General features: G+C 40.4%; 2 protein-coding genes across 2 annotated transcripts in view; one reads left to right on the forward strand and one right to left on the reverse strand.

Annotated features, from left to right (window-relative positions):
- LOC118416139 (2-oxoglutarate-dependent dioxygenase htyE-like) overlaps nucleotides 1-13,418 on the reverse strand; it is a 15,507-nt gene continuing 2,089 nt past the window's right edge. The window contains exons 2-9 of the mRNA XM_035821216.1: nucleotides 9,493-9,586; nucleotides 7,399-7,575; nucleotides 5,670-5,794; nucleotides 4,008-4,203; nucleotides 3,530-3,643; nucleotides 2,370-2,546; nucleotides 1,385-1,495; nucleotides 1-975 (exon numbers count right to left, since the gene is read on the reverse strand). Of these exons, the coding sequence (XP_035677109.1) occupies nucleotides 796-975; nucleotides 1,385-1,495; nucleotides 2,370-2,546; nucleotides 3,530-3,643; nucleotides 4,008-4,203; nucleotides 5,670-5,794; nucleotides 7,399-7,557 (1,062 nt within the window). The 5' untranslated portion in view covers nucleotides 7,558-7,575; nucleotides 9,493-9,586 and the 3' untranslated portion in view covers nucleotides 1-795. The remainder of the gene's footprint in view (nucleotides 976-1,384; nucleotides 1,496-2,369; nucleotides 2,547-3,529; nucleotides 3,644-4,007; nucleotides 4,204-5,669; nucleotides 5,795-7,398; nucleotides 7,576-9,492; nucleotides 9,587-13,418) is intronic.
- The window catches only part of LOC118416140 (vitellogenin-3-like), a 17,644-nt gene continuing 17,397 nt past the window's right edge, over nucleotides 13,172-13,418 (forward strand). Inside the window, exon 1 of the mRNA XM_035821217.1 lies at nucleotides 13,172-13,321. Within this exon, the coding sequence (XP_035677110.1) occupies nucleotides 13,279-13,321 (43 nt within the window). The 5' untranslated portion in view covers nucleotides 13,172-13,278. The remainder of the gene's footprint in view (nucleotides 13,322-13,418) is intronic.

Below are 13,418 nucleotides of genomic sequence, written 5' to 3' on the forward strand. Positions count from 1 at the left end.
TGAGAAGTGAAATGTTAAGCAAAAGTTTTAATGATCTATACCTAAAATGAAATGCATACTCTAGTACACCTTAGACAGCGATTCATCCACAACCATTACAGCACACAAGTGTAAATGTTTTACCTACTGAAATGCGGAAGCAAATATCATTAAAACAGCCATACACTATTGGCCATGGACGCGTAAGCTAGCTTTTACCATTTATGGGCACCTTATGAATACAGCATATAAAAGCACCAGTTGTGGAACACCTGTAAACATTAATCTTTAGGATAATCTTAATTAATATTTAGGATAACGTTATCCCCGAGACAGACAGTCTAATATATACCCTCTGGTATTCAAATATATATATATATATATATATGTATATATAGTGGTGTTATAAACTGTACAAACACGACTAAAACCTACACTGGTATCATTCAAATTGTTTGTGACCCGTAGCAACGCGTTTCACCCCTGGTACGATATCAGTATTGATAAAGCAAGAAACGTTTTGACGTTCGTTACGTTTTTCAGTACATATGTCAAGGTGGTATCTCACTGCACTCGGGGCACCGGTGAGGCACTGTGGGGTTCATTCGCTGCGTATTATTATTTTCTCCGATTTTTTTATAAGTTGAATATTGCGTAGTACGTAAAAGTATGACTTTGACGACAACAAAATACACAAAACGTACAAAAAAATATTTCATTATCTCTGGAATTCGTTGAGTATCTTTCAAACCCAGCAGTGCCGCACCGGTGCCCCAAGTGCAGTGAGATACCACCCTCACCCAGACACTATACGCCTTAAAGGTAGGTGGTATGAAGTTTCATCTTCACGTAATCGCGGACGATCATGGGCTTGTGTTTATCGGAGCCGTCCAGACACTTTAGCTGCACGTCGGAGTCGGCGTGGGCGAAGAAGGCGATGGAGCGGCGGCCCTGCCCCTGGCCTTCCGCCGTCTCTGGGATGATCACCCGGTGTTTCTGCAGTCCATTACAAAACAAAGGTCCGTTATGATTTCATTCACATTTTCTTTGACACAGCCAGTAACACGTCAGGTTTGTTCTGAAGAAACAAACAAACTGAAGAGCAAGTTGCTTATCCAGACAGATTTATTTGATCAACTCATGATCACACCCTTTTCGATACGTGAAGTGTAGCGTATTTTTATGTGCTCGAGATGTGGCTCCCCTCAAACACGGGATCTCTGTTTAACGTCCTATTAGTATATCCGAGGGATGTGTAAAGTACGGAAAGTTGTGTAAAGTGCCGTTTCCAAGGGCGCAGGGTTGGCAGCATATCATTAGGGATTTGAACCCAGGACCTTTGGGTTACGGACCAAACACCGTGACGTTGCGCCATACGACCCCACAATGAATGAAGTTCACTTACAGTGGACACCAGCTTGTCAGCCGTCCACCACTGTAACATGTCGCCGATGTTGACCACCACAGTGCCCGGGATGGGTGGGGCTGAGACAAAATTGTCTTTCCCAGTGGAAACCTTTGAAACGTAAAAATTGATTACTACACGATTGTAGTTTCACAATATGCGTTATGGTTCTTTCCAATAGTTCGTTCATATGAAGAATACGTACCGCTACGTATACATGTACAACAGTCAATTCCCTTTAATCTTGCGTTGGAGAGGTCCCCACAGGCTACATGTTTTAAAGATAAAGGTTAAACGTCTATCAATATCAAGCAGAACTGATCCCTACTATGATTTTGTCAGCGTCGATGTCAGTCACCTTGTGGTCCTTAACTATAGAAATCCCCATAGGCCGAAAACTGTGTTCTGCTACCTTGAATAGCGTGTATAGAGCCGACAGAGCAGATAAAACGGTATCAGCAAGAACGTAACATAACTTTTATAGAGCATATATAGAGCAGATTGAGTAAATGAAACAGACCGAACAAAAATAACAGATAGAACAGTGAATTAGATTGTGTCGTTGAATTCTCAAATAGATTGGAATTCTCCTTCATGACTTGAGAGGATAGTTGTCCTGCCATTCGGATTAGAAAGAAAAAACACAGAATGGAGAAAGTTCTGTCTAACAGTTAGTTCGTCCATATGACAAAATTCTGTTCAGTAGCCAGGGATCCATTCCTATTCAGTCTTGCGTTAGGCTTAGGTCCCATTTTCTAAACGGGGCCCGGCCGGGATGTTTGCGGAAAAGAAAAATCGAAACAGTGTTTACCGAGGAATATACACAGATTATGCTCCTGACAAATTTTCTTCACGTTCTGTGTGTTTGGTTTCCTTTCTTATCATATTTTTTTTTTCTTTTCCGATTGCTACCCGATCGGTGCTCGGGTTAGGAATTGGGCCTTAGAGAGGTCTACATTTTTAGAGAGTCACTGATTTGCCATACCTCCAGCCCAGGTCTGTCCTGGAACAGCAGGGTAACGCAGCCCAGGTCCGTGTGCTCCCCGCACCGGAGCTGGTCCTCCTTGACGACCTTCGGTATAGGCGGGTAGCGCAGGGACCTCAGGTTGGTTCCGTTTGGGCCCGTTCCCATGTGCTTGAACATGTCCAAGAAGCCTGCAACCTGTTGAAAGATTCCGTGTGTTTAGTACTTAGTACAACGATGCTGCATTCATTCAAGCTTTTTATTTATTTTATTTTATTTTTATTTTTTTATTAAAAACAGCAATAGTACATTTGGCAACCACTAAGACTAGTGTTTGTACAGTCGAGTACTATTGCACATGGAGTTGTAATAGTAAAGGTTCTATTTTTCTTGTCTTTAGCAGTTATCAAATGATCATTCATTCAAGCTTACTACATACACCAAAATAATACAGACACAGTCTTTACCTTCGCCAAAAAGGTTATATTTTGGGTAGCGTTTGTATTGTGTATATGTTTGTGTGTCTGTGTGTAGAAGACCAACATAGCTCAAGACGTTTTGATAGATTGCATTGATATTCAGGTTGTGGGTAGGTCTTGATGAAACCTGGAAATGATTAGATTTTGGGCCCTATAGCGACTTGTTACGGTACTGCAGTGGAACATCCTGGTTTGATAACTCGAATTTTGGACATGCTATGACTTATTTAGTGGTAGACAGCTCTTTGGGACGACAGTAAGTGGTATAGGTTTGGGCCCCTAGCGGCTTCTTTTGGAACTGCAAATGCCGGTTTATTGTTATGTTGTTTCGTGCATTATGTACATAATGCTGCATTCTTTATAGCCTACTCCATATACAGAAGTAATACAGACATATTCATATTTCTAATGAGTTTAAGACAATGATACGTGTGCTTGAACATGTCAAGGAAGCCGGTAACCTGTTATGGGGTTCCATGTGTCTCGTACAGCAATGCTGTATTCATATCATAACTTATTTCATACACCAAAGTCATACAGACACATTCATATTTCTAGTGAGTTTAGACAAGTCGCTGACTATGAAACATGTGCTTGAACATGTCCAAAAAGTCCCTGTAATGGGGTTCCGTGTGTTTAGTACAACAATGCTGTATTCTCTGTATCCCACTCCATACAACTAAGTAATACAGACAACTTTACCTCGATGCCTAAGCCCCTGGCAATCAGCTCCAGGATCCTGAAAGTTAGACCCTTGCACGCGGCGTAGAAGTTCAAACATGTCTCCTCAAACTCCGGAACTTCATAAGGCCAAGACTGGTAAAAAAATATTTGAAAACAAAAGATGTTATCATGTCATAAACTACAATATCAACACGTCAAGTCAATTCACAATTTATTGCACAACAATTGTACCAGGTACAATGTATATGGCAAGTAATTGGGATTATTAACAACAACAAATTATCATGCTAACGTCACATTTCCAAACGAGGGCCCGGTCGGGCTGTTTGTAGAAACGAAAAAATAGAAATGTATGCAATGTACACAAATAATGCCCACGACCATTCTTTATGTAGTTTGGTGTCTTTGATAACATACCTTTCGAGTTTATACCCTATATAACCTCCTTGGTCTCAAGCAGCGACTTTCACTCGTGTAGAGTCGGAAGGATACTAACCTCGTCTTCGGTGAGTGGGATCTTGACGCCGAAGTACTCCTTCAGGTCGCCTGGTCGGATCACTCCTGCCAGTCCACTTAAGCTAACCAGACAGAAAGAGATTGACACAATGTCGTAAGTATGACAATGAATGAATGAATGAATGAACTTTTTTGCTTGACAATCTATGTGGTACAACCAATGGCAACAACTACTGCTAAACAAGAATACAAGGTTATGTTTTGAACCACAAAATATTATTGGTAACCTTGTATGAATTACATCATATTACATGACATCATATTACATATTACATTATATTACATATTATAGTCATGAATGGATGATTTGAGCTCGCTGCATGATCGAAATACAATTAGAAGCTCATGTAGAGGCGACTACGTGTTGGACATGATAACATTACATGGAAAATATCTGCTGCTAGTACTGTAGGTTTTGAACCACTCACACCGGAAAGGACCCCTGCTCTTTTCGATAAGTGCGATGGGTTCTCGAGGTGTGGCTCTCCTCAAAAATGGGGCCTGTCCTATCCGAGGGACGGGCCTAAGTTCCTAACCGAAGCAAGGTACTCATTTTCGCCTGAGTGAGGTGAGGAAAGTCGTGTAAAGTGCCTTTCCCAGGGACACAACATCGGTGGCACATCTCAACGGGTTCGGACCCAGAACCCCTGGGTTATGAATCGAACACCACTATTGCATCGTACAGCTAGCTAGCTGGTGAGGCCTGGTCAGAAAACCTGTGACCTGGCCCAATGAAAGGTCATCGACCCTGAGACTATTGACAGGATGGCCCTGACAAGAGTGGAAAATTTACAGTGTTGGCATCAACAGTGGAAAAAAACATCGCACAGTTGACACAATAATCCTGTCAACAGTGCATGCATTTTCTGTCTATTGTTGACCATAATGTCAACAGTGTGGTCCAGTGTCATACCCCCTTTCTACTTGGACGGCGCTCTCGCCGCACTCTTTCTGTGACATATAGCATTTGTCAAATCGCGCAGCGAATTGTGTAAAAAAATCTTTTTACGGTTTGTGTGTTCTGTGTTTTTAGTCACACGTTTACATTTTCTATGATATACCCAGTATGAAATCGAAGGTAGAGCCGGGTTCACACGTGAGTACATATTGAAGTCCGTATGAGGTCCGTATGGAATTCTTAGCCTCTACCAGGTTCCACAGGCCGATGGAGAAATAGAAGAAATTGGACAAATATAGACACATGATATGCCAGAGGGTTAGCTGTCTGAGGAGCATGGTTTGCAACCAACTAACTCCTTTGGCATCTTATCTGTTTATATTTGTCCAATTTCGATTATTTTTTCAACGACCTGAGGAGCCTGGTAGAGGCTAAGACGTCCATATACCCCTGTCACATTTGGCGAAAATCGATCGGACGACGATTCTGTGGCAATCACCCGAGCCTCGCTTATGATAATAACTTCATTGCACAACAATTGTACAAGGTACAAAGTATGGCTCATATGTGACAGGGACGGTTTTCAGGTGAAAAATACGCGCAACCCTCTGACGATCTTAAATACGGCCGATCTTCCATCGATACGCCCGAAGGTCGTGGATAATGTGACAGGGGTAATACGGATCTCATACGGATTTGCACTGTATACGCACGTGTGAACCCATTTTTACAAATCTGACGTACCTTTCTCTCTCCACGCACGCCCAGCCCTGGCGCTCCCGGTTCTTGTCGTTGGCCCGAGCGTACTTCTCTTTGATCTCAGCGGGCAGGTCATAAAATCTGTCGTTTACATCATACATCGCGTCCACCTGGAGAAAACATAACGTACGATAAAAATAAAACTAGAATGGAGGTTCATCTGCACACTATGGCGTTGTAAAAATGTACATGTATTTCTTAATGCTTATGTCAATGGAAAACATCAAAGGGACTGGCCAATGTGGCCAGTACGCGAATGTGGTCGCCAATACAGGCCTTACCAAGGAGCGAACTTGTAAACTAGACTAGATCTATGACTGAGCAAAACCTTTCTGGCAAGTGATTAACTTTGTGAAAGGGTATAGCGCAAAAAGTCTTTACAATATGAGAAAACTGAAACTGGTTGTGAGCGTAAGGCCACAGCAAGTAAATTTTATGGATGACATCCTCTGCAGACTGTAAAAATAGTGAGTTAGGGCGAAAAAACAAGATGGCTAAAAAAAACAAGGTGGCTAAATTTTCCAAATATACGCAATAAACGTAAAAAAAACAAGAATTGAAGAAACATGGTATCACAGCCTACAATACATTCAGTTCTGTATTCAAGTGTAGTAAGGGTGACACTAGTGTGGTAGACTGGTATCACTTACCAACATGGCAACTACACTCATGGCTTCCATATTGGTGCCTCTTTTACAACTATATAACTAAGTTTTTAGTTTCACTTCTATAACTACAGTCATTGCTGCCTGGCTAGTGTAACTTCTACAAGTACAATGATTAACCTACAACACAACATATTTACCCATTTTGGTGCTTTCTCGTCAGGTTGACCATCTCTGAAGAAAACAATTCTCTTTTTTTCTGAAATCAGGCGAAAATTAATGCGCGCGCTGATGTCATCCATAAAATTTACTTGCTTTAGCCTAACTAGCTAAAACTCAGGATTGAAATATCTCTTTTGTTGTTGATAAGCGCGGGGTAGAAATATCTCTTTTGTTGTTGATAAGCTCGTGGTAGAAATATCTCTTTTGTTGTTGATAAGCTCGTGGTAGAAATATCTCTTTTGTTGTTGATAAACTCGGGGTAGAAATATCTCTTTTGTTGTTGATAAGCTCGTGGTAGAAATATCTCTTTTGTTGTTGATAAGCTCGTGGTAGAAATATCTCTTTTGTTGTTGATAAGCTTGTGGTAGAAATATCTCTTTTGTTGGCGACACATTGATTCAATTATATGGATAACTTCATTCATGAATTCGAAAACTGATGCGAGTGTGGGAATACAAAAAATGGGCCAAATAAGAAAGGTTAAACAAATGACTAAAAACACAGAGTATGGTATACAGAACAATATATTCTAGTTCTTTCGCATCATTTTCTTTGTCTTTTGAATTAACTTTGACATTCTACGATATTAGTATCCGTTGTCCATCTTTTTTTGCAACGTACCGCACATACTTACCAACTTTGCAGCAGCTTTGTACGATTTACAGTTTTGTTGAAAACATTTCTTTTTTTCTGGTAACGGACGGATTTTAAAGCGCGCGCGCGGATGCCATCCATATAGTTAAACCAGTATGGCTTGAAAGGGCCCTACACAACAGTTTTGAACTTGGTGTTGATTTACTTGGTATAGTAATGCGTGCCCTTAATTGTGTAAATAAGGGGGAAGGGGTCATTTTAAGTGGTACAGCTTTACCTGTTGTCAAACGTACCTGCTCTTCAGAAATCCCTGTATTCTTCAGGTAAGCGAACCCTGACGTTGTGAAGGAGTGCATGAGTTCTTTCGTCAGGGCTGCCAAGTCGGCCTCGGAGATGTTCTCCGTGCCGAGGCTATAGGCCGAGAAGTCAATGACCCTTATGTAACCGCCCATCTTTTCCGGAAGCCTGACCTGTTGAAGGAAGGTTATAGGTTACAGAACAGTCCATATCACTGATGTCATCCCATAATTAGAACCTGACGAACCGGTCCTTCTGAGATGCCATACGTCAGAGGAGATATCCCTAAAGGCTAGATACCCCTGTCACATTATCCACGATCTTCGGGCGTATCGATGGAAGATCGGCCATATTTAAGATCGACAGAGGGTTGCGTGTATTTTTCACCTGAAAACCGTCCCTGTCATATATAAGCCATACTTTGTACCTTGTGCAATTGTTGTGCAATAAAGTTATTATCATAAGCGAGGCTCGGGTGATTGCCGCAGAATCGTGGTCCGATCGATTTTTGCCAAATGTGATACTGGTATAAAGACCCCCCCCCCCTTTCCACTACGCTCTCTCTGCGACTTAAAACGGATGTGTGTAACCTTTGATTTCACACTGGGCGTATCATACAAAATGTCAAAGTGTGACTGAAAAAGACAAGAAAACGCATAAATCGTAAAAAGATTCGTTTTTTTTTCTTTACAGTTCGTTGAGCGATCTGTCAAATTTGAGGTCGCAGAGAGAGCATGGCGAGAGAGCCATCCTAGTGGAAAGGGTCATCTCACAGCGTCGCTGCATTCTAAGTTGACTTTGTTTTCATAATAGAATTATCATGCAAAACGTATAAGTATGACTGAAGAGACAACAAAGCACACAAAGCTTTAAAAGATTAATTTTTTGTCGATAAAATTCATCGTACAAAAAACAACGTACATACACTCGTACTACGCGCGGGCAGGGGGTATCTGACATCTAGCACAATTTAGACACAGATTTTCAGCCCTAATTATGCAAATCAAGTTTTGATTTGTATAACTAAGATACCAATATATTTGTCTTCATTTATGTTACCTATACTTGTTAAAAATCAAGAACATTCGTTCATCCCTTCATTGCATTATCTTGTTTTGAATTCTGGAACTCAAATGCTCCTCGCAGTTCCGAAAAAAAGCTGCTAGAGGATCCAAACTTATGTCATTCTTTCCGGACACAAGAGCTATCTACCACCCAAACATCCAAACTACCACCCTATAGCGTATCCAGAGCACGAGATATTAGACCCGAAAGTTCCGCTGCAGTACTAAGGAAAGTAGCTAGGAGTCCCCAAATCTACAAATACACCAACTATAAAACTAATCCATGCATCCGTTCTTGAGTTACTAACTGGTCTATCCTACACTATACTATCAGACTATACAACAAATCATTGACTGATCCTTAAGTGTTTGTTTGTCTATGTACTGTTCATGTCATGCCTACTGTGTCTAGTTATTGTTATAATGTGATTTTACTCAATACTGTAAGATTTACGGTATTCAGAGATACTACTGCTAAGGGATACCTTTGTAATGTTGATATAATAAATAAAGATTGAAGATTGAACTGAGTCCTGTACACTGACAGACAAACGCAACTGACAATATAACCTTATGAATATTTCATGAAGGTAAAAATACAACGCAAAAAAACGGTACATGTAGCACGATGTAGCACCTAGGTGGCCTGGTGTCCTTCATTTTAACGTTACCATGTCACTATATACACGTCTTTTATTTCATTAACCCACCTATGGTTAATAGCAGGCACGATAGAAACGCTTCGTCACAATACTGTCCTTGACGGCTGTCTTAACATTGGTAGAAACGATGCACAATGAAAACAAAGACCCCGCACGACAGTGACGACAAAACGCGGGAACGATAATCGATAGCTAGCTAGTTCAGTTCGGACTGCAAAGCTGGTGCAACCGACATTAAACTGTTGTCTGTCTGAAGGCGGGCCTAACACGGAACAATTTCGAGAGGACACCCTTCTGATATCATCTCACACGTGTTAAGTTAATTTCTGTAAGATAAAACAAGTCGTATGTAGTAAAATCTTACCTGCAAAATTCCAGATGAAGGAACGTGCTCTGTCCGTTGGCGGTAATTTCCACTGGCGGGACAACACCTTTTGTTGTGTAACTCGGTCACGCACCTGCGCAGTACACATGTCGTTATTGTCGATGGCTGACACTAGCATTTCTGAGAACAGGCAACTGGTTGACCAACTAAACATGTGAGTCTACATATACTGAACATACTGTAGAACATATACCGTAGAACATGCTGTAGAGCTATGTCTTGCTCCGAAGATTAAAAAATATATTACTGCAAAAAGTGACATAAATACTGATTCAAACAACACCAAACAAACAAACAATAACTAGAAAGAAATACTATGGATCCTAACTGAAATCAATCAAGTGATACAAAAGAATCAATAATACTAAAGCAATGAACATAAAGGGATGACATTTATAAATCCCAATCGATGTATTAAGTTGTTGATTTTTATAACCAACAAAATCATGATAACATATATAACGTTAAATAAAATCATAGTACAATGATAAATCAACTATCTGCCATTATACATGAACATGTCTCCCACTTTTAGGATGACAATATGTAGTTTTTGTTTTCTTGTTGCTATGATATGTTCTAAATGTTGACGTATTCTTAGTACAGAAATAAATAGTATTTGAGAGAGGTGTTGCCCTTTATGATTTAAAGAATGGTCTGATGAATTAAAGCTTTATTTGCAAGCCCTTTCCCAAGGGATTATTACAAAGGTAGACATAGAAATTACGATTACGTTAAGAGGTGAAACAAATATCAAGCCCAGATCTATCTGTGTTTTCTACATACATTGCTCTGGGGAGGGGGTTGACTGTCTTTGAAGACCCACGTTTGTTTAATGAAAAGTGGATTTTCTGACTTGTTGTATGAATTTAGTTCTTCTTAGGATTTATTGATGACAATGTGCTTTTAAAAATGATAATGGGTCTTTTCGAACGACTAGTACTGATTAAACAACTAGTACTAATTAAACGGTTTGTAAGATATCCTGACCGTCAAAACATCTTGGTATTGTATATGTGCATACCCTCTAAGCAGAGGTTAGGCTCCGGTTGTTTTTTGACGTTTTTCAGTCGTTTTTATCGGTCTTTCTGTTTTGTACTCTTTGTTGATGTCTCGAGGGGTCAGTGCCAGCAGAGGTTAGCTAGGCCGAGAGACATCAAGAAAGAGTACAAAATAGGAAACCTGATAAAAACGACTGAAAACGTCAAAAAACAACCGTAGTCTAACCTCTGCTTGGAGAGTATCTATGGGCTCTTAGTACTACTTCGCGCCATTAGGTGCCGGTATTGCCCCAAGGGGGTGACAGGTGTTAGTATGGAACCCAGCCGCATTGTTCGGTTTAACCGCTTCTAAGCTTTTAAACTCTCCACTGGGAGCCAATACACATACACGTCTGACAATCTCCCTTTTTTATCTCCTTGAAATCCAACCGTATTAGCAGCTAGCGAGCATTTGGGAGTGACAAAAGACTGAAATAGCCGAATTTTAGGCTAGACAAATCATATGGTGACTTCACCATATAAGATGTGAGGCATGTGAGACAAGTCAGTGACCTGGCCCAGTAAAAGATGAAGGTCTGACAGGGTGCTCCTGTCAACAGTGCAAAAATTAGCAATGTTGAAACGATGATCCTGTCAACAGGGCATTTTTAGTCATTTCTACTTCTACATCTCTAACATATGGAGGAATAGCAATTGACACACTTCGCTGTGAGATTTATCTAGACCCCCATTCTACTAGACAACGACCAAACCGCGAGTTGGAAGTATGTAGTTAACCTTTGATTTCTTGCATGGATCTTCTTGCATAATACAAAAGTTCGACTGAAAAGACAGCAAAAAGTCCAGTTTTTATGTATGAAATTCATTGAGCACCGGTACTCTATCACATTTTAGGTCGCAGCGCGTTCGCAGCAAGGTCGCCCCCTAGTGGAATGTGGGAATAAAGACACACGAAATACTATGCCAAGGGAAACACATCGCTGCACGTTGTGGGTATAACCGTTCTGGTGGTGCTGGTGGTCTAACTTCAGTAAAGCTTGGTCTTGGACGTTCTTCATACAACGCCGATGAATGATATACTAGTACACGAGGTTACATGCGGAGTCAAAATACGCGTGTCAATGACCCTCTATTGTACATGAGCTCATGATGCATTGATCGGTGCCTTAGGGCTGTGTATTCGCATGATTGTGCATAGACTATGGAGGCATGTAGACTGAAAATAATGAACACATTACGAGGCACTGGGGAAAAGAAGAAAGACTATGGAACATGGAAAGTCCAATTGATAGTACAAAAAAAGATTACATCTGGTATTAGACTGAGTGAGGTCGTCTATCATGTTCATCCGTTAAAGTACAACTAATATCACGTGATCTCCTCGCCATTCTCTCCCTTTTAAATTAGCACAGACAACTCCGAATAGTTGATTTGGTTTTGAAAGCTGTGGTATTGTTGAAAGCAGCGCTAAACATCTTTGTGTGTGTGTGTGTGTGCCGTGTCTGTATGTTTGTCATGATATGCATAACTTTATATAATATGTGTGCATGCATATATGTGTTTGTGTGTGTTTACATTTGTGTGTGTATGCGCGCGCGTGTGTGTAACATAGGACTGAATTTGCATGATTAATGAGAAATCACATCATTCCCGTTTTTTTCAAACATACTTATCCTATGTACTTCATGTAGCTTATTGTTTTTTGTACATTTATTTGTGTTGATTTGTATCTGCACCATTGTGCTTATTCCTTTTTTCTTGAATAAAAAAAACACATGTAATCTATGGCTGGTTGTACATAACCAGATACCAAAAATGCAAATGATGGCCTAATTTGCATAATTTGCATAATTTGAAAATACTACAACAGCTTCATTCTTAGTGATCTATTGTTAGTGATAAATAAAACCCCGTTGCATAGATTATTTGAACGTGTGAGACAAAATCTGTCAATATTTCATAGAGGTAGGAGGTCTCCTATAAGAACATGCTTCTGGGGGGTCAGCTTAACTTTCAGCCTGCTAAGGTACCCATTGGGCTCCAACTTCGTGTTGGTTATGGGGTTAAGCAGTAGACAGTAGGTAAACCATTTTCAAATAGACAACTCTGCTAGTTTTATAAGCAATGCCAAAATATCGTCTCATGTCCCGGCTTCATCTTAGAATATTACTGATATGAAACATTACTAGTATGCAGTGTATACTGTTAAAGCTATACTGTTAGTATACTGTTAAAGGGAGAATGTTCACGAAGTACACAAATAATCCAATCTACGCATATGACAAGGTTAAAGGATTCTCTCTACACATATAGCTGAGTCAAAAGCTTCCTGGTACGGCAAACAAGATGATGAAATACCCTGCAATCACAAGGACTAAAAACAAATCGCAGTTCCTGTGCTAGCCACCAAGTTAATGCTGCATATGTCAGCATTTCTTACACCCATCCATTGCCAAACAGTGTCTTATAACATATATCTATCAGAGTCACTGACATGCTGATCCATCTATTCTGGCACCTTTCCTAGATCATTATTTTTCTCATTCCAAAACAACGTTAGATGTCAACTCAGAGAGTTTCTGAATGCCAAGTCAGCTTGCCTCAGAGCAGATAAACAACAACAGACCAAAGTCTATTCTAAAAACATCGCATCACGACAACATCCGAACTCAACAACAGTTTGTTTACCACTGGGTATAACTACCGTTTTGTGTGAAGACTATGTCTCAGTGGCTCCAACTGTGTTACAAGTTGTAGCACCGAGATGAACAAGCTTCTTCTCTTACTCCTGGGCCTCTGCCTAGCCCGTGAGTATACTTTATCATCTCCGTATCCATGTCTTTAGATCGCCCTTTTTATGTATCTTTACACCCGTAAGTATCATTTATCATGCTCATGCACATG

The sequence above is a fragment of the Branchiostoma floridae genome, chromosome 5 (assembly GCF_000003815.2).
Source record: "Branchiostoma floridae strain S238N-H82 chromosome 5, Bfl_VNyyK, whole genome shotgun sequence".
NCBI lineage: Eukaryota > Metazoa > Chordata > Leptocardii > Amphioxiformes > Branchiostomatidae > Branchiostoma > Branchiostoma floridae.